Genomic DNA, 21,537 nt, shown 5'->3' with positions numbered 1-21,537 from the left:
CCTCAGGCCAAAGTAGAAGCTAATTTTTAGAAGGAGAATCAAATCAGGAAACCACAAATTGGAGTATATGTATGTGTTAAAATCTGAGTTTATTACTAGTGGAAAATAGGACAACCTTCCTTTCAGCTGTGTAAGACTCTGCTGTAAAAATCCCATTTTTAGTTGATCCTGATGATTTCAACGTCAAGTTTGTTTATTCCCTTGAAAGGCTATAGAACGAGTCCATCTCCTACTTTTGTTTCAAGTTTAGCCCCCATGAGTGGGAGAGGAGAAAATCTGGGGATTCCTGTGTGTTTGTTTATGTGAGTACTGGTAGTTCTGCAGTTGCTGTGGTGAAGTCTGCTTCCCGATCTTCCCTTCTTCCCCCATGCGCCCTCTGTTCCTAACTAATGGCCAGAGAGAAAAGCAAGAATGAGCAGGGGGTGCCCCGAGAGTTGTATCCTGTTCTAATCACAGCCATGCAAGTCCTTCTTTATTTCAATTAATTTACTTTGCCTTTATGAACCTGAGAGACTGACTGTTGCTTTCAAAGAGGCTGACATTTCACTCATCTGAAGGAGCTTGGAATGTGACAGGGGAAAGGGAGGAGAAGTAAATCAAAGCAGATATCAATTCTCCAGATGTAAAGTATTTTTCTTCTCCTCTATTTTTTTTCCACCAGAAATGTCAGAAAGTCTGCTGACATTTTAATTCCTTTGTGATAGGCTGGGAGCTGAGAGCCAAGTCCTGCTGCCGTTGCAATCAAAAAGATTTTTCCCATATACTTTGAGAGTAGCAAACTAGTCTTACACTCTGGAAGCATATAAGCAAAGTTTCAACAAAATGTAATTAAAACTAAAATGACATTAACATCATCTTAGGATCAGATACAAACTGAAACTGACAAGCCTTGTTGGACTTTTTTGTTTCAATTTGACATAGAGTAGCAAAACCCAGTAAAACGGACTGTACTGGAAGTTAAGACCTCAGTGTTGTGTTGTTTGGGGTTTTTCCCTAATCTGAATTCTGTTGAAAGTGTAGTAGTACTATTCCATGCTGTCTATTAGTCACCAAAGCTTCATGACACCCTATCTGTAACCTTTAAGATTTAATTTAAATGTACTAGTTGGCACATAATTTGTGCACATCTTTTAAAACTGTATTCAGCATTGTGATCCTACTTTTAACGTTATATGTGACCAAAAAAAAATCTCATTATCTTTAATAGAAATACACTCAGGTCCATAAGATAAAAGAGTACCTTCTATTCTGATTACTTTAGCTGTTCATTGTTATAAATTCAACAAGGTCAACATGCATTTAGCAAAACAGCAGAGCTGGCTTAGAGGAGCAGCGCAGTGCTGAGAGAACTTAGTCTACAAATTCTACCTACAACATGAGTGGTCATATATTTCCTTTTTTGCATGGTGTGCTTAGAGATTTACATCATGGGTTCAGTATAATAAATTTATTTTCCTTTACCAAGTTGTTCCTTTATGAAATATTCATTTGTAAAGCACGAATTTTTTATACAAGACTGCTAAAAACCATGGAGTAGACACATTTGCTTAGTAGTTTTATTTTTTTTTCAGGTTCTATAATCATATTTCATCAACTGGTACAACAAAACATATATAAAAAGCAAAACAAAGAGGGCTTGTTGAGCTTGATGCATGGTAAATCTATTTGGTTTATTCTTGGTTTATTGTTAAATATTATATTGCATTTCTTAAAGCAGACATCGTGTATATTGTGATTTCTAGCATTCCACACACAGCAGCTTATTGTTGTTCCCTTTAAATATGGGAAATAAAAATGGTTTTAGTTTGCTTTAAAAAAAAAAAATTGAGAGACGATACTGCTATATTACATGGCCCAAGAAATATTGGCAGCATGCTCTTTGGCTTTCATCCGTAGAACTGCAATGCTGGAGGACCTCCTTTCAAACTCTGGCTTGGTTTCAAAAGCATGTCCATTGGTTGCCCCAGAAAGCAACGAGTCAGTGAAAAAATTATTGAGGGGCATGTGGCTAAATTGATTCTGGTGGTTTGAAAAGCCTGTGTAGCCAGAATCTGTCCGGGGTGAATGGGAGTAAGGTGTCATACAGGAGGATGTATCTCGTGGCAGCATGCAGGAGGTAACCACAGAACCACTGGCCGCATTCCCTGCCCACAGATTGTTCTGAATCTGGAACATATAAAATGAACACAATTAAATTTAGATAGTTCATCTTTTGTTTTCTGTAATGCTTGGTTTGCTTTACTTCACATATAATGAGTTCCCCTCCGAAACAAGCAAAAATTATTTAACAAGTTCTCTGCAATCATGTCAGAAAATAGTGTGAAGACATCACATCAGAAAAAATTCGTTCACTTAATGCAAGGGCTGATGAGTCATGTTCCTTACTTTGTCATCCATTTATCCTGTGGCTCCATATATATGTCTAGTGTTGAACCTCAGGATGCCATCAGCCCAGCCAGTCAATAAAATTAATGGAAACACACCACTGGCATCAGAGAAAAGGTGTCAAAAGAGTGTACAAGATCATAGATATTTTCAACATAACTACTTCTTCCCATTAGAATTCCCACAGTAATGGTTGGAAAAGGGTGAACAAAACAAACCAATTTGGATTCCTCAAGCTATAAAGCCCAACAACTATTTGAAAAATTTAATAATGAGAAGTCTTGCATAATTATTTTAAAACAAAGGAAACCCTGAAACACAGAAATTGCTGATAAAACAGTCAAGACCTTTTCTTGATTTTGTTTCAAAGATAGATTTGACATAAAATTTCTTTTCATGACATTTTATGTGAAACTATACTTTGAGGGCATTTCTGTTTCAGTATTCAGCCTTAACAAGTTGCATTGTGCATCCCCGGAAAACATTGCATGACAGACTAGGACAAAAACTTTGTGGTTACCAGCAATGTCTGGAGCAACCATATATTCAAGCTTTGATGTATAATCCTTTCTATACTTGGCAGTTGCTTAAAGCTCCATTCCGAATCTCAGGCCTTCCACCATCTATGTATAGATGCTATTTATGGGTAGGTATTTTTCCCTTGTTTGTTACTAGATGAACAGACAGGAAGGTTTCTAAGACTTAATATAAGTCAGCTCTCATTGTTATCTCAGACTGCACGGTCTTTCATCCTGCTCTATTCACTTTGATTTGATCAAGCTCCAAACTCAGCAACTGCCCTTCTCTTTTTCCTAACTCTCTACTCTCTCTTTCTAAGCACTACTTGCATATGGTATAATTTCTGACATACTCAAACTTCCTTGGTCATTCCTCACTTACACACACCATTACACAATATACAGCTTTGTACGTCTTCTCCGCTTTTACCTATATACCTTTCCTGAATGCTGATTTTTTTGATGTATAAGTATCACCGGGCAAGACATTCTTAGCCCCTGTTCAAAATACAGAGCTTGCCAGCCAGTAACTATATCCTTTCCTATTTGTTTTCCTTTGCTAAATTTGTCTTCACTCTAAAAATCTGTTGTCTGTTCAGTGTATCCTTGCCCTGATGCACTGCGATTGAGCTCACGTGTCTTTGTTCTCTGTGATATGTTGGAGTAACTCAATTACTCTTCAGTTAACACTGAAAAGTGAATTCCCACTTCAAACTTAATTCTACATTCACATTCCAAATCCACAGACAAAGGAATTTTGACTTTAAGATATGAAGGTTATCTCTCTAGCTGAGCGATTTTTTCTGTCAAAGTAGAGGTCAGAGGAAGCAATGAATTATGACAGACACGCACATATGCACACACAGAATGAAAAGGCTGATGAGTAGTGTTTTCTCCCGTTGTCCTATCACTTTGCAACAGCACATACCAAACCACCAACAAGCTAAAGCGATAAATTATGGTTCGCTGAACTCCTCTAGCTGAGATCTAGTGCAGATAGGAAGGATGAAATAGTCTTATTTTAAAAGTTAATATTTTAAACAGTTCTATTAGCAAGGTCATCAGGAGCTGACAAACTAATCTGGACTCCTTGGGAATTCCAGCAGCAAAAATATAATCCAGTAAATGCACCATTTTGGTTTCCTCTGAAAGTCTGGGGAAAAATCATGGTAGCAACACATCTCCCCAAACTCTGGGTCTGCTCAGCTTATTTACACAGACGTGCATGCATGCAGTTATAGTTACACACACACATGGATGTAACTTTACATGCACACCCACACATCTGGGCACACCCCAGGCTTCTGCTCCTGCATATTTTAGGTGAGCTGCTGGGAGGCAATGGAGGAAGTAAGGTCACTGAGGAAGGATATGGAACATTTTTCCTTCTTGTGGGCCTCCTGACGTCTACATGAGGAATTCTAAAAAAAGTTTCAGAACTTCCCAGTTGCCTCCTCTCATAATCACTTTTCAGAAGACTCAAACATCAGCCCATGGGAGACTCTCTACAGTTTGACATGATTCCCAGCTGCCCTATTACTCCTTGATTAACCTACCTTAGCCAGTTTTGAATTCTAATCAAATTTCCCCAGGGAGAAACTAGTTAACTTATGCAGTGTCTAATACACGAGCTATTTCTGAAGGAGCTCATCATCTCCAAAACTAACTTACATGCAACAAAGTCTTATTTATCTGATTTACTGATATTTCTTTCTAAGAAATACTACGCCAAATGCAGTCACCCAGGCAGCACAGATATAATTACAGGAGGAATTTTCAAAAAAAGTTTAAATACTAACATGAACAAGTTTGCCTTTAATAGAGTCATGATGGGAAATCTTTTAAAGGTTCAAAGGCTCAGTTAGAAAGTGCCCAATAACCGATGTGGTCTGGAGGAATCACAAAATCACTCTTTCTTTCCATACTTTGAGTAGTTTGGTTTGCAGTAAACTAAGCTTAGTACCAGCAATTTTCCTGATATTTTTATTCTAGATAAATCTCTTTCAATTTAGGTTCAATGAGATTGCACAGGTGTAAATGAAAACAAAATTCAGCTGCAAATCCTAAAATATGCCAATGTCTTTTTCAAGGAATATGTGAACAAGCTAATAATTTCTAAAACTTTTAAAGGCGTGCACTAGGTTTCTTCCTTAGAGAAAGGAATTCAAATTAATAAACTTAACTTCAGCAACGCCACAAGATTCTAGGAGAGCTTTACATCTTCTCTCATGAGGCAGTTATGCCTTCCAAAACAATGTTTCAGTTATATCAATTTTCTATTCATTTTAGTTGGTTGAGTGACTTCACATTTGGTATTAAATTTTCATTTCTTCACAAGGATTTACAACATAAATATCTTGTAGTGAAATTTAGGTGCAGAAGGTATTCCTGTATTAAAAATAAATACAGTAATGTTTCACAATAAGTCAAAATGATCAGACCTTCTTCTGGTATGTTAGAAGGAAAAGCAACATTATGTACATGAATTTAAAGAAAATATTTTTCCTCTTAAAATCTTGTGTGATCCATGAACTATATAAAAGGCAATTCAGAGACTGTGAATGAGGCCATACATACAGCACATCTCTGGTTTCTGTTAACATCACAAACAACTTGAGCTTTGCTTTTGTGGTTACCATGAAATTACCAGAGCCCTTCAATATATTTACCTACTGTATGTTTTATACACACATACACATGCACACACACCCTTCCTGATAGAAAAAGAAATAGGATTTCATAGCTGTGACGAGAACATAACTGGAGAGTTATGGTTGTTAACATGGTTATGATATAATTTCCTAGGCACATGACCTTCTGTTAGACACTTCAGGGGAAAATGAGCTGAGGTAATTGGTCATCCTGCTTGGTGTCATTGCTTTTTTTCTGTTAAACTTTCAAGCTCCCTGAGCTTCAGCATTTTTAGGCAGCCCCTGGAGAAATCACATAAACTCAAATATCAGATTTTTTTGGGAGTTCTGCTATCACTTCCCTAGCTTCGTTCTCCCATCACCATACTCTTGACTCATGTTATTTCAGCCGCCTGCCTATCCAGACTAGAGACCATATCTGTTTGAGTGCACATGTTTTAGTGCTTCACATGGGAAACAAAATTCTTATCTCTTTTAAGATGTCTAGATATCAAGAGATATTATTATATTACATAATAAATGTTATATGGGCTGAATGTTATTATAATTACTCTAGTAATTAGAAACTTCACATTTCCTCTGTGGAAAACAAGAGTTGCACTAAATGAAGAGTTAAGAATTTATGTAAGTATAGAAAACATGTGAATGTCAGACTGATTTGCTAAATTTTTGTCACCCCTCTTCTTGCACTACCAGAAAATATCAAATCTGTGCTAGCACAAGGAGCTACTTTCAGGAGATTAAATGCAATAGCTGTTAAACTGCTCAAAACTACTAGTTCACAGCCAGTATCTGTTTGTCATTCCTAGTCCATCACCACAACTCATTGGGTCTGGAAATTTCCACTTTTTTTTTTTTTCTCGGTGCCTCTTTAGAACATCCTAAATACAGGTAGAAATTTGCCTGTACTTCCTAAACTTGTAGATTCTCAGAATAATTTAAACTGAAAAGAGCCTCTGGGATTATTTTTCTATACCCTTGCTTGCAGCTACTCTCGAATTTAGATAAGGTTACTCAAACCACATCCAGCCATGTTTTGAGTCACGCCAGCTGCAGGGGTTCATTAATTTCTGTGGCAAATTTGTCCCAATGTTTCACCATTCTCACTGAATTTTTACATTTATATCTAGACAGAGCCCTTCTCGGTGTTTAATTTAATTTTTTACACCCTTCTCGGTGTTTAATTTTAATTTAATTTTTTCATTTTGTAGAAGCTGTTGGACAAGTGCACATGCGAAGATCACCTGTACTGTATTGGAATCATGTATGAGAGAGATGCAGCACACAATTTTCAGATAGAAATAAAATGCTAATTAGCACATGGTAGTCAGAGGCTTACCGATACAGATTTAAAATATGCAATAGACCCCTTCAGTCTACATTTGGCTTACACATGGTGAACAAAATAAAAATCTGACTATTAGATTCCACACTTAAACAAGTTTGCTAAGCTTCAAAATAATGTAGGATTTGAAAAATCATCAAGCTTTCATCCTTGTATGGGATGTTTTGTAAACTGTAAATTCTCCCTACTGCAATCTTGAGGCCACTAACAATATGGATTAATTATATTTTGACTCTATGATGAGTTAAACACAATATTTCATATTTTGAAAAATTCTAATAAAAATTTTGTGTATCTTAGAAAGAAAAGAATTTGCCATATAATTAAGCCTCAGTGAAGTCACTCACACTTAAAAAAATACATGCTTCACAAAAAAACCCCACAGAGGAACAAATTGAATGTTGAGACTATGAAAAGGACCACATAGAGTGTGGTTTATTACCAAGAAAAAATAAAAGTGCAGTGCATAAGCTACTTTGTGTGGAACAGACACCACCCAGAAAGATTAGAAGCGTCACTCCACTCTTGTTGGAAGATCAGCCCCAGCAAGGCAAGTGAGCACACAAGCAGTGAGACACACACCATGCAGGTGGTGGCTCAGCCCAAGCTCCACGCTGTCACAGCCAGACAGCATGAGTGTGTGAGAAACTTCTTTGAAGCTCGCTCAGAGATGTCTGCCACATCTACTCATGCTCAATCAGTGTACCCATATCCTTAATGAACTATTGTGATTAACTGTCATTTATGTGTCTACTACAGTTAAAAGAAATTTTAAGTCATATAACATGTGGTGTCTAATACATTCCATATGAACATTTAATTGGAGCATGTAACTTTGATTATTGCTAATGAGGATTAGCCATATGTACTAAGGCTAGAGCAAATGATAATGATGATCCAAGGACTTAGTACTTAACACATGTATGCTGATACCACTTCTACACTCTTGGGCTGCCAACACATCATGTGATGCCATGCAGTTCAACATATTAATTTGATTTATCATTCTGGTGGATGGAATGCAAATTTCAGCCTCTTCCTTCTATTTATGAGATTTCAGCATTTTCCTTTCTTTCTATAATTTCTATATCATTCCTGTTCCCATACTTTTGAAAAGCTTTTGTTGTCTTAGGATTCCCACCTGCACTAGATTGGGCTTTTTCAATTGAAACAAAAGATTAAATTCTATCCTATCCAAGTCTTGCCTGCATTTTCAAGAATTTTTTTTAAATACCCAAGCATTTTACATGCAATATTAAGAGGAAAAGTAGAGTGGTGTGACAAAAATTAATCCTTTTAAAAGAACTTGGAAGAAAAATGAACATGATTAAAGAACAAGTAAGGAGGAAAGAGGCAAAGAAAGGAAAGAGCCTAGATGAGAGAAAAATGTTGACCTTTTAATCTGCTTTTCAATGGTACAATTAATGTTTATTTACATACTGATGCACTTATTTATAAAGTTAACATATTTAACAATTTGATTCACACGGAAAGCTGGGAGTCTGAATGATAATAGTATAGGTTCTTGTGCGTGTGAATGGGGGGGGGGGGGGTAAAATGAAATTTTGTCTCAGGTTTTCTTGTTAGTTCTCATAGGTAATCATTGAATCTGATGAGACCAAGTACCTTTGTAACAGGAGCCTTCCCACTAGCATAGGGTGGCAGAGGGAGTCAAACAAAGACCAATAAGGTAAGAGAAGAAAAAAGCTAAAGAGGCTTTTTTATTGTTCCTCTTCCAACATATTTATACATCTGTGTAGATGACTGAAAATGACTGCAGCTGAACCAGGTATCGGAATAACAAAATGTTGACAGATCATCTTACCTATTTTACACCTTATGTTTTAGGAATAAAAATTTTAATTGATCAGATTTTTGACAGCTGTAAAGGGAATCCATGTCTGGCATAAAAGTCCCTTTGGTTCAGTTTCCTAAACACAAATGTCTAATACTTATCTTCAACAGTGTCTCAGACATCCTGAGATATATTTAATAACACTCTACACTGTATTTAAGTGACCAAATTAACTATGGCTTTTTTTCTAACATTCACTCTGAGGAAATGAAATAAACTTCCCTTCTCCATGAAGAGAAAATCTGCATTCATTTCCCCACTGATGTTAAGATGTTCCATCTTCACTTTCATATCATCAGTAGCATATTGCCAGTTAAGCTAAAAATGTCTATGACATGTGTTTTCCTGAGTGCCCTTAAGATGACTTAGACCACAATGTGTTGTATCTGCCAGAAAACATTGAAGTTCAAACACTGAAAGTAGTGAAACCGAAAACTGTTACTAAAATTAATAAAAATCACTGTCCATAAAACTTTCCTAGAAAAATCTGATTTTCAGCATAATGTTGTCAGAGCTTTCAAAAAAAATCTGAATCACAGATGATTTTTCTAGAATTTTGTACAAACTGCCCTTCTCTGTAACCCAGGTTTTGATAGTATAATTAATGAAAGATATATGCATGTAGAATTTGGCCAGTTTAGGAGATATTCAATTTCTCAAACAAGCAACTAAAAAAATCCAAACAAAAAATCTAAAGTCAATATACTGTAAAAATAACTAAAATGAGACTGAAAGAGCAAAGTAAAGAATTATGATCTACCAAAAAATCTAAATTGTTATTATTGTGAAGATAAAGATGTGGAGTTTAATAGGAAAATTAGACTGGATTATAGAGAAAGGTGTTGGACCAGATCACCTTCAGAGATCACTTCCAACCTTTCTGTGGTTCAGAGCCAACCTTCTGTCTGAAATGAGTTGAAAGATTCATTTTCTCACAGGAGAAACCTTTCAGGTTTATGAAGTCACAAAATGCACAGCAGTATTATGTTCTTAATTTGTATTCCATGAAGATAATTGGTGAAGAGACTAAGCAGAAGTCTCCACGACACCCTCTGTTGACTGCAAGAGACTGATGCTTCTGCTGGAATGCAACCGAGATGTGTTATATCCATGGTTGGACTCAAAACAGAAAATCTGCAGGCTGCAAATCCTTATAATGCACACCAGAAATTCATATTTGTTCCTGTTCTTTCTGCCATAAAACTGTAAAATTCTCAGCTTGATTTCATCCTTTTTCAACATGCAACCTATATTTTCTTCCAGCAAGAGGGAGTCTGTTTTTCTCCATGTTGTTTCTTAAATAAACTCTAGTGGTCTGTGTTCCACAATCCACAAGAAAAAATTTACTTATTTAAAAGTACATTTAAAAATTATTTATTTAAAAGTATGACAAATCTTGTCTAATATTTGCTTAGTTCATTGTCACCAGAGAAGTGCCTGTGGTGGTGGTGATATGGGAATAAAAGTAAAGGAAAAAAGGATATTTGTTTTCTTCTCTTACATTAACTACAACAAAATAAAGGAATTGTTGGGGAAATCAATTTATAACATTAAAATTAACCATTTTATATACCTTTTCTGCCTGAGTTGTGAGGTAGATTGATGAATTTATAGCAAGTCAGAAGGTGTATATTTATTTTCCATAAGCGAAGCACTTAATAATGGACATCTAGTTCAAAAGATTTGAATGCAGTGATGGTAGTTGCATGTTGTGTTTTTAAAACAGATTTTCATTGTCTCAGTCATTCTCACTGGAAATGGTATATGTATGATAGAGATGTGATTTTACTGAAGAACAGAATTTCAGAATGTGAAAACTATGAAGATTTACCACCAGGTTAGCAAGAATATGAATTTTTATTAAATGTTCTGTGATAATTTCCTGGATACCCACTCATATACAGAAAAGTAGCCAATTTTTTCTCTAAGGAGAGGGCTACCTTGTTTTTATCATGTAGCCAAGCTATGCATGCAAGCCATCAGCTGAAATAGCCAAAGTACACTCACACCTTCATTCAGCTCCTTGCTCCTGTTCTTGAAGTACAGAACAGCACAACGCAGCATTCTCATGTGGGTGATGAGACCTGGTTACACATTTGTGCCTCTCTGATCACCTGCAGTCTGCTAGTCTGTGCTTGTAGGTGAGCACGTGGCATTTGTGCTTGTGAATGAGTACACATTTTGTATTTCTACACCCTAGAGATGCTTGATCTAAGATGATAGGACCAGCATTTGCATTTCAATCTTCTGTTTTTAAGAATCTATTAATCAGTGATGGAAATATTTGGCAAGCTGAAGCTTAGTTGTGTCATCTGTCTAGCAGATATTTTTTACAAAAATATAAACAGAAATGCAGAGAATTAATCTTTTTAACAATCTGAAAGTACAGAGTAGATATTTTATTGGATTAGAATTTCATAGTTCATATTATCATATAATTTAAAAATGTGGGATTATTGAAAAACATTAATTTTAGGACAATAATTTTAAATTCTTAACAATGACTTATATTATTCCATTATCTTATACCAATGAAATTTGGTCATTTAGGAAAATGTGTAGATGGAATCCTACTAAAAATACAAGATCAGCTGGCAGACACAAATTTAGTATAGAAATCCCAAAGCTTCAACACTGTTCCTTGTATCCCTTGCTGTGATGCTATAGGTAAGTCAGAAAGATCCTGAAATGAGAGCTGACCACCTTGAATGAGATCTGTGAGAGAATGCAAATCTATGGCTTTGTGGATCCACCTGGGGCTACCTAAGACTGTGTCCACCTACCTAAACACAGAGTCATGCAGTGGTTGCTAAAGCAATTTAGGTTATTGCCCTGCTACATTTGAAAATAAAACCAGACAAGTTACAAGTGCCACCACAGCTGAAATGGTTGTGTCGATGCAGAGCTGCTGGAGTACAGGGCAGCTCTGGCCCAGGCACCAAACCTAGTAATATGTAACTTCTTCAGAGGCAAAGCATGTTAAACTGAGTAGATGACACATGAGCCAAAGACCCCTGGTTCATAGCTAATCACATTTATAGAATCACTAAGGTTGGAAAAAATCTCCAAGATCATCAGGTCAAACATTTCACCAAACACTGCCAGGCCAACAAAAGCATGGCACTAATTGACATTTCCAGTCGATTCTTGAACACTTCAGGGATGGTGACTCCACCACTCCAACGCTTACCACCATTTCAGTGGAAAAATTCTTCCTGATGTCTGACCTGAACCTCCCCCAGCTCAGCTTGAGGTCATGTCCTCTTAACCTCTCACTTGTTCCCTGGGAGAAGAGACCAAGGCTCATCTTGCTACAATCTCCTTTCATGCAGTTGTAGAGAGTGATAAGGTCTCTCCTGCACCTCCTTTTCTCCAGGCAAAGAAGCCCAATTCCCTCAGCTGCTCCTCACAGGACTTGTGCTCCAGACCCCTCCCCAGCTCCACTGCCATTCTCTAAACATTCTCTAGCTCCTCAATGTCTTTCTCTTAGTATAGGGGCCCAAAACAGGACACAGGATTTGAAGTGTGGCCTCACCACTGCCAAGCACAGGGGGACAATCACTGCCCTGGTCCTGTGCTACAGGCCAGGATGCCATTTGGCTTCTTGGTCACCTGGCCACATGCTGGCTTCATGTTCAGCTGCTGTCAACCAGCACCCACAGGCCCTTCTCTGCTGCATCAACTTCCAGCCACTCTTCCCTGACCCTGAGGAACTCTTAATTCAGTCAATTTAGAGCATGACCAAAGCAAGCTCACATAGAATGAGTATTTTCTTAAGGTCGGCAGAGCCCCCACTACCTAATGAAGCTGAACAGCACCAAAACACCAGTAGTGGAAGGGAACCACACAAGATTTTTTGCTTTGCATGGTGCTTTTTTTGATTAGTTATGTGGCAAAAGCAATGTGAAGCCAGAGACATGGGGAAAAAATGGCTCTAAAATAAAGATATTCAATGTGCTAGAACAAGCAAGGAGACAAAAGCAGAGAGTGAGGCAAAGCAGTAAACCAAAGGACTGGAGAACAGAGACAGAAGATTACTACTTCATTATGCAGTATACCTTATTATTTACTAATAGGGAACTGAAAAAGACAGAAAAAAAACCAAATTCAACCAACTATAATGGTCTGAGAGAGCTGGCCTGTCCCTCTGCCACTGTCCCCAAGTGATATACATTCAGTTCTGATTCTGCATGGCTATATTACGATTTCATGCCAGTACCTCACTTGCTGTATTTAATGGTCTGTTGAGGTCTATAAGGAAATGCTGCATGTTTAACACATCAAAAGGAATCTGCCTAGAGATCGGATAGTTTATACTTCATCTTAGCAAAGTATGCAAAACCAGAGTTATTAGGAGGGCTGCTAAATGTAGAACCAAAGTACTGCTTGGTCTTTACCATACCTGAGGGTAGCTGTCAGTCCTTGGAAGAACAGATATATCATAGGTGGCAGCAAAGTGGCTCTTGGCTTGCTGGATCTGACCATAGCGCTCTCTTTTTCTCCATTTTGCTCTTCGATTCTGGAACCAAACCTAGAGTATACAAGGAAAGAGTCATTGATACAACAACCCTGTGCAAAGGGGTTTAGGAAAATAACAGATTTTGGACAGTGGCTTTGAAATTTTTTGTTTATCTAAAAAAGAGAAGTTATCCACCTGAAAATTAATTTTTCACTGTTTCAATTTTGTAAATATCACACCTGCTTAACTTATTGCTGGCTATTTTAAACATACATACTGTTTCATTTATATTATCTCACTACAAACAAACAAAAAAAACCAAAAAAAAAAAGAAAAAAAAAAAAGACAGCCTGAGAAAGAGCACTCTGTAGCAAGTAAAGAAACATTCTCCTAAATTCCCATGCCCGCTTACTTGCTATGACTACCCGTAATCTGCCTCCTAGAGAGGTGTTCATAATCTTTATCAAGTGCAGTAATAAAAAGGCAAGAAAAATTGGCATAAGGACAGCAGGAAATGTTCCCATAAGGAATGCTAGCTAAAAGGCCAGGAAGATAATAAAAATTCACCATGTCACAGACAGTTTTTGAACTATTGTGAATTTTTTTTCACTTTGGTGTTAGGTGATATCTGTTTCTTACAATCGAAGACAAAAGAATTGCACTTTCAACTATGGAATAATTTAGATTTTATGCTTAAATTTGTTTATACTCCTTGGTCTGTTCTGTAATATTTTGAGTGTCAAGTACTATGTCAAAAACCCATTATATGATAATTTCTTTCTGTTACTTTCTGACAATTTCTGTTACTGATAAGTGTCATTGTCCCATGGTTTTAATAATTGATTCTTGTCTTTCAGACAGTTTTGTTTGGACTGGTTAGGAATTATCCTGATGAATAAAGGGGATTCCTAAGAAAAGTAACACTATAAGAGTAATATCCAACTAATCATTGTTGTGCTGGTGTAAGCAAGCTATTGAGACTTTTTAAAGTCACACTTTTAACTGAATCATTATTTTTTAAAGGAAACGATGGCATTGGTTAGTCATCCTGCTAAATTGATCATTAATTCATTTGGATATATACATACATGAATGGTGGTTTTTTTTAATAGATACTTCCTGTATTTTGAGGGATATTTTCTGATTCCATATATTTAAAATAACACTGTTTGGCTTATAATTCCATTCTTGCATTGATCTTTGAAGAACTCAACTGTCTTTTGATACTGCTTAAGCAACCAGGGCATAATTTTGCTCATTTTGATTCCCAAGGACTAGTGGCAAATCTATTACATTTTAAAAGATTCAGCAATCAAAGCAAGGCTCATGCATACAACTCCTGAGTATATATTGTTAGGAACCTTGGTGGTAAATTTGTGTTGTTTATTATGCTTGAGGTTCAGGAAAAAGAAAAGAGAAAGCAAAAAAAGTCTCCTGTCTCCACATCAAGGATGCGATAAGGAAATTTAGTCATGAAGTCCTTTCCTTGGAAAAAGACCTTGAAAATCTTCTTAAAATGAGTACCAATTACTGGACTGACATGCAGCAGGAAAGAGAATAACTTAGATAAATTAGGTTCAGGTTGGCTCTCTCTGCATGTGTGCAGGACAAATATTAAATTGGATGTTGATGAAATGGTGGTGAAGGGAACTGTGGGTAAGGTATCCAGCTGATCACTCTGCTACACTAAATCAAACAATTTGCTTGAATTCATAGAAGTAAATGAGAAAAAGCACTTTTTTTTTTCCTTTGACAATCCCCCAAAATGTTTCTGTTTACACCACTTTACTAGAAACTTACTCTTGGCAGAGATAAAGTAACCATTTGCCTCCACAAAGCAATGTAGAAATCTGCTGCTTGTTATCCTTGAATTGCCAGATGCTTGTCTTTAATGACGTAAGACCTTGCAAATTGCTTAATCTTGTGATGGAATATTCTTACTACTCTGGATAGAAATGATCAACATGTCCTTCCATATTTAGCATATGAGAATGCAAAGATCAGTTATCTTCTAAAAAAGGTAAGAACATGTTTAAATAAAATAGAAATAAATACTCTGTGAAAATCTGATATAGACATATTTTTTCATTTACTGTCCCCTTTTTAATACTCTTACTGTGTGAAACCTCTAAATCTTAGAAAAAAAATGTGATGAAAGTCAGATGACACACTTTCGTTCAATTTTGCCCTCCCTATTCTCGCTATTAATTTGTTCTTGAAGTAGTTCTCCATATTCCAGAATTATACATTTGTTAGAACAGTGTTTTAACATTATGCTACCTTCTTTTTTGTAAGTCAAGACTAAATCCCGATGAATGGAAGTCATACTTGGAAAGCTGTACCAAATTCAGGAGAGGAATTGCGCAGATCCTAAAGAGTTAAAAGCCACTGAACCAAATTCCATCGGCATTGCTGATATCACATCGAAGTAACTGAACACACAGTTTTGGACTCTGTTTTCTGATGACAATGGCAAATGTGATGCCTGCTTGAATAGACATGAAAAGAACACTTCTCTATAAAATTAATTAGCTGAATTTTTCTGAAAGTGTTTCTGATTTAATTTCAGTTTGTATGCATGTGCACTGATGTCTATTTCTATACATGCATGTGTGAGTATGTGTTTAATTACAAGTTGTGAAGTTGTTATCATACTCAAGTCACTAAATTAAAAAAATTAATCCCAGTCTATAAGAAACAATAGTTATTCTCTAAATTGAAATAATGATTATTACCAGATCCGGAAAGATATCTAAAATGAAGATAAACTTGAAAAAGGTTCACACCCTTTTCTTACAGAAGACCTCTAAACAAGGGAAAGGCTGTGTTTCCTGGATATTTAGCTTCATTTCTCACCATTTCACATCAAAAACCACAAATATTATTGAGATTACCATATGAGCATATACTGAATGAATCACATTTGTACGCAGTTACAATATTCAAATAATGTACTAAGTGCTCACCAGTATGTTTTGCTAAAAAAACTAGAATAACATTATCAATAAGTTATGAAAGTTTAAAAACCATAAATTGTACCTCCTAATTTTGTGATTTCTAAGATCATTCCATACAGAAAAAATGAATAGATTATGTCCTTGTTTTATACAGGCACAAAACACACACACACATATCTATGTAAAAATAGGCATATAGATATATATGTACTTATACACATTTATGTATGCACAGTTTCACAGCACAGTCTTTGGATAGAAACAAGGCATTTGGGTACTTTTTAGACTTTAATTTTCATGCCATGACACACACAGAATCCTCTGCATCTGAGTTCTGGATTGTCATCAGTCTGAACTACATGCAACAAGTATTTAGTGGGATCTTTACACGTAACAATTTATGTTCTCACTGCCTGGAATTCTACAAGAGATCAAGACAGTTTTACTATTGATGTTGTTTTCTCATCCTTTAAACAAGTGTTCAGAACTGCAACACAAGCTATTTAAAAAAAATAACAAGTTATTTTAGCACTACAGCATAACAGCTCATGTCCATAAAGAAATGAGGCAAAACGAGCTGTTTACTTTAGCTTTATGGAGTTTTGTACAATCCCCAAGAGTATAGTTTACTCATTCCTACAACGCACAATTTGTCATAGAAAGGCTGAAATCTGGTTCCTACCTGGACTCTGGCCTCAGTGAGCTCTGTTCTCAGAGCTAGCTGCTCTCTTACATAGACATCGGGGTAGTGAGTTTTCTGGAATACTTTCTCCAGTTCCTCCAGCTGCAAACTGGTGAAAGTTGTTCTGTGTCTCCTCTTCTTACTGCTGGAGACATTGCTGTCACACTTATCACCAAGTTCATCCAGGTCCCCCTTCTCCTGCAGCCCTTTCACTGGAGACATCCTGAGACTGTTGCAATTGTCCATGGGCCTGCTCAGCTCTGTGTGAAGAGGCTGTCCTTCCACCTTAGTAATCCCATAGTTCACTGTATACAAGATGGGTTAACAGCTGGTTAATGAATGATCAAGGGGGAAGGAGAGGTGTCTAGATTCAGGAGTTCATATAAAACAGTTTCACAAGGAACCAAATTCCATCGTGGCAGTGTTATTTCTTTATGAGGTCATTGAAGAGGAATTTGTAATTTTAACTACAGATAGAATAAAAGTGCTAAATCACACTGAATTATAACCAAGAACGATATCTGAAAATATAATCTGAAAACTTACAGAGTAAGGAGACTGTGCAAGAGACTTGGATAATTTCACCCTAGCACTACTGCTGCTAAAGTAGTTAACAATGCATGAAATCAGCCTCAGCTAGAGTTGTACAGATAAGGAATCTTAGCCCAAAACAGATTTTCATAAAAGAGACACAAAGCTATTTACAAATGTGCTGTTAAACTTGGAAGTAAATGTAAAAAAAACTCTATTTCTATGAAAATACAAACTAACAGTAAAGTGAACTTAATAGTTGTAAACTGACAAATCAAGAAGCAAATGAAACTAAAAATTAAATTCACTTTTAAAATTCAATAAATCTCATATACCTTCTTTTGCATTTGTGAAGTGGAATTGTTTCCAATGAGGTTTTTTATGGTATATAAAATACAGGGAATACAGGGCATTTTTGCAAAATGTTAACTCATTAAAAGAGATACTTTTATATAATTTGTAAAAGGATTGCAGGAACTATTTGTCTTTAGGTAAACTTGAGTGGTTGAGATAAGAAATATTCCACAGTAGCTTCTTAATAAGAAATGAAAATGTTTCCTACTTTTCAACATTTTTACTTATCACACATCACTGGAAAAGTAATGAGACCAGTTAAAGAATTCAAAAAAACCTTTTTTTTCCTTAGAAAAAGGTGGAAAAAAGATTCAAACTCTGTAGAAATTAAAACTTACAACCATGCTGTGTAACGTAGTAAGCTTGCTTTGAGATTTTCTCAGGTTCTCAGTAATTTCTTTTCTTTCAATTCGAGCTGATTGCAATGAAACACAATTTTCAGATACTTACCATCAACACATACATAGATAGGAAATGCCCTAAAGCCCTCGAGGCACACAATAAATTAGCTAATTAAGAAAAATTTCAATGTATAAATCAATTTCCTATAGGTTTTTTTTTAATTACACTTGAAGAAATCTATCAATTTCCTACCTTTTTTGGTACAAATAAAAGAACTTTCTCAAAAATATATACATATACTTCAATGACTATATGAAGTCAAAAAGCATATCACATAGTTAGTCTTACTGCAGCTGATCTTAACCATGTTTTCCAATTTTTCTAGGAAATTAGTTTTTTAATTTTTTCCTATAGCTATTTTCATCATGTTGGAATAATGAGGAAGATTTTGAATGTTTTTAGAAGAAAATATTCCTCATTCTCCTTGCTTATAAGCTAGAAAATGTTAATACTTAATAAAATGTTTAACACTATTCTTTGGATGACCGACGGGGTTTTCGGAAAAATCACCTTCACGCATCAATTGGTACCACTGCAGAGAACCCCGCTACCGTCGCAGGACGATATTTGAAGGAAGCAGAGATGACCAAGCTGCCTTCCGTTCCCTGCCTGGATCGGCAGCGGAGAGCCGGCCGTGTCCGGGCTCCGCCGACGCCGACGCGCCTGCGATGCTTTTCCCGGGAGTTTGCTGGGAGAAAACGCCGCGGCTCGCAGCGGGGGCGGGAGTGCCCGGGGAGCGGCCGGAGGGCGACCAGAGGCCGGTCAGGGGGATGCTGGGGGTGGCCAGGGTGTGCCCGAAGGTACCAGGGAGCGGCCGTGTCCTACAGCACCCTCCGGGACCCGCCGGCCCGTCGGTCCCGCGGGCGGGCTGCCCCGGGACGGGCGGGCTGTGCCGGCGTGCCCGGAGCTGTGCTCTCGGCCAGCCGGCAGACCCGGGCCGGGGTCGGTGGGGAAGGCAGTAGCTGAAAAGCTACACTGAAAGGAAAAGAGCTCTTCAAAGTAGGCGTTTGCCTTCTCCCGGATTTTGGTTTTGTTTGTTTTTTAGTTTTGTTTTTTTTTTAATAGTAGCGATAGTAGTATTATAAAAGTAGTATTGTTGCTGTTATTGTTCTTTTACTACGACCTGACAGCCCCTCGCATGCCCACATCCCAAGGCTGCACAGCTGCCTTTGGTCTCCCTGGGCGGGAGAATCCCTGCCCTCCCCAGTACATCTGCAGGAGGGGGAATAACCCTGGGATGACGACTCACCGTTGCTGTCCTGGCAGGGTGATGTCCTCTCCAGCCTCACATGATGCTCAGCTCTTTGCAGAGGGTTGAAGGCCTGTACGCATTTGCTGCCTGACGTTTTGCTATAAAAGGACTCATTGTCCAAAGTTTCCATAACGTGCTCCAAACTGCCTCCTGCTCCCATATAAAAGTCACTGTTCTTGCTCGGCTGGCTCTTCAGGGCAAACTTCTCGCTCAGAAAATCCATAATCATCTAAGGCTGCTTGAGAGCCTCTTCCCTAGACAGAGGCTGGACTGTGAGCAAGGGAGGGAGAGTGAGTGGATGGGAGGGAAGGAAGGAGGGAGGGAGGAAGAGGCGTTCAGCGCTCAGAGAGCTGTTTTGCCTCTGAGCCTTTGATTTGTCTTGTCTTGAAAGAGGAACCCGAAGTTGCTCTTATATCTTGAAGCTCAGCAGGACTTCTTGTGCAACCTCCCATTTCTAATGAATATGAAAATAAGCAAGCAGTCTAACTCCACCCCAGGTCCCCCAAGACCTAATCCCAACACAGGAGGGAGTTCCAGGCCCATTTTCCACAGACAGATCTGTTTCAGACAGACACACACAAGCATTTGGGGAGGGTGAGGGGGGAAGGGGAGGGAAGGAGGGAGGGAGGGAGGACAAATAAAAAAGGACATTTCCCCTCTGCAACCTATTCTCATTTCTCCAGGGATCTTGGAAAGAGTAATCCCTCGCTTCCCTCCCTCTCCCCCCAGGTCCCTGAGAGGCTTAGAGTGAGGTAATTTCAGGGGCACATACCCTTAAGTAAAGGATCTTCTTTAATCGATTTGACTGATACGTCGGTAGCTGCAGTCCTGTTCTCTGAAGCTGTAAAATTAAGAACCGGTGTTCCTTCTTTATTAAACAGCTCAGAAATTTTGTCCTAGAGTTAAACAGAGAAAGAAATGTTGCATGTAGGCAGTTGTTTGTGTAGAGGGAATGTAAACCAGCGAAACCTAAAACTAGATCTCTCTTACATCAGAAAACTGGCCTAAAAGAGAATTTGTCAGCTATGAAACAGATCTCAGCCAGTCTGTCTCTGTATGTGTGTTTAAGGTTGGGGGTGTGTGAGTGTCTGTGCGAAGTGGTTAATACGGACTTTTGTTTTAAATCTCTTGAAAGATGATCATTAAAAACAATATTGTTTCTAAATGAAAGTATTTAATAAAGTCTTAGGTGATAAAAAGAAAACGAAATGAGCCATATATGCATGCATTCCTATGGATATTGGGAAAGCGGGTGGTTTCCACCCAATGTGTGAGCTTTGAAGTGTTGAATTCCTTGGTCTTTTCGCACATTGATAAGATTTAAAACACAGGCGAGAGAGATAGTGGACTATTTCGAAGAGGCACGAATTACGGAAAAGATCTTCCGCGCTTCCTCGTAAAAGGAGTGCTCTGTGAAGTAAAGCAAACCCGAGATTGCAATCGCTTCAGATGGGGATTTCAGCATCGTGGGCCCGCGCTTGTCCTTTCTACTGAGGCTGTTTTAGAACCCAATTCGGCGGGCCCTTCCCCCGCTGGGGCGGGGAGGGCAGAAGAAGCGAGGCTTTAATGAGCGCCTGAAGTACCGGTGCAACACTGGCCGGCCGGGGCTGTGGAGCAGCTTAGAGACCTTTCCTGTGAACCCAGTCAAAGGTGAAGGGAAGGCCAGTTCGGGTCCAGCATACTTCCCGGCAGGCAACTTCCCTTCCTTCTTCAGCTGGTCTCTAACTTGGTATTTTCCCGGAGAAAGGGGTAGGGGGATGTTTCTTTCAACTACCACTGTCGAGCAGCTGTGGGCACCATCCGCCACACGCACAATCTGCCTCCCTGTTATCTGTCAGGACCGGGCCACCCCCACCCCTCTGTCCCAGTTCCCAGCGTTACCTGCCGCCATCACCGAGCTGGGGCTGCGTGGGGCGCGGAGCCCCGTCGCGACAGAGCGCAGAGGTGGTGCTCGGGGACTTGGGGTGGGACGGTTGTTTTTGTGGCGTGAGGGTGTCGCTTTGGCGGGGAGGGAGAAGTGGAAGCGGTTTCCGTAAGACCCGGGAGAAGAGGAACTGAAGAGCGCGGAGGACGAGCGGCGCCCGCGGGGAGCGGCCAGGTGCGGCGGAGGCCGGCTCGCCGCCTGCCCGGCAGAGAGGCTGGAGCC

The 21,537-nt window shown here is 38.4% G+C and overlaps 1 protein-coding gene across 1 annotated transcript; it reads right to left on the bottom strand.

The window, feature by feature from the left end:
• Nucleotides 1-1,542: 1,542 nt before the first annotated feature.
• Nucleotides 1,543-21,389, bottom strand: ALX1 (ALX homeobox 1). The gene is made up of 6 exons (XM_038154386.1): nt 21,273-21,389; nt 20,164-20,287; nt 19,389-19,661; nt 16,853-17,157; nt 13,157-13,285; nt 1,543-2,166 (listed from the first exon to the last, which is right to left on the bottom strand). Exons 3-6 carry the CDS (start codon nt 19,618-19,620, stop codon nt 1,846-1,848), a joined length of 987 nt encoding a protein of 328 aa, XP_038010314.1. The 5' UTR covers nt 19,621-19,661; nt 20,164-20,287; nt 21,273-21,389; the 3' UTR covers nt 1,543-1,845.
• Nucleotides 21,390-21,537: the final 148 nt, after the last annotated feature.

This window comes from Motacilla alba, chromosome 1A, assembly GCF_015832195.1.
Source record: "Motacilla alba alba isolate MOTALB_02 chromosome 1A, Motacilla_alba_V1.0_pri, whole genome shotgun sequence".
NCBI lineage: Eukaryota > Metazoa > Chordata > Aves > Passeriformes > Motacillidae > Motacilla > Motacilla alba.
This window is presented reverse-complemented; position numbering and strand designations above follow the sequence as displayed.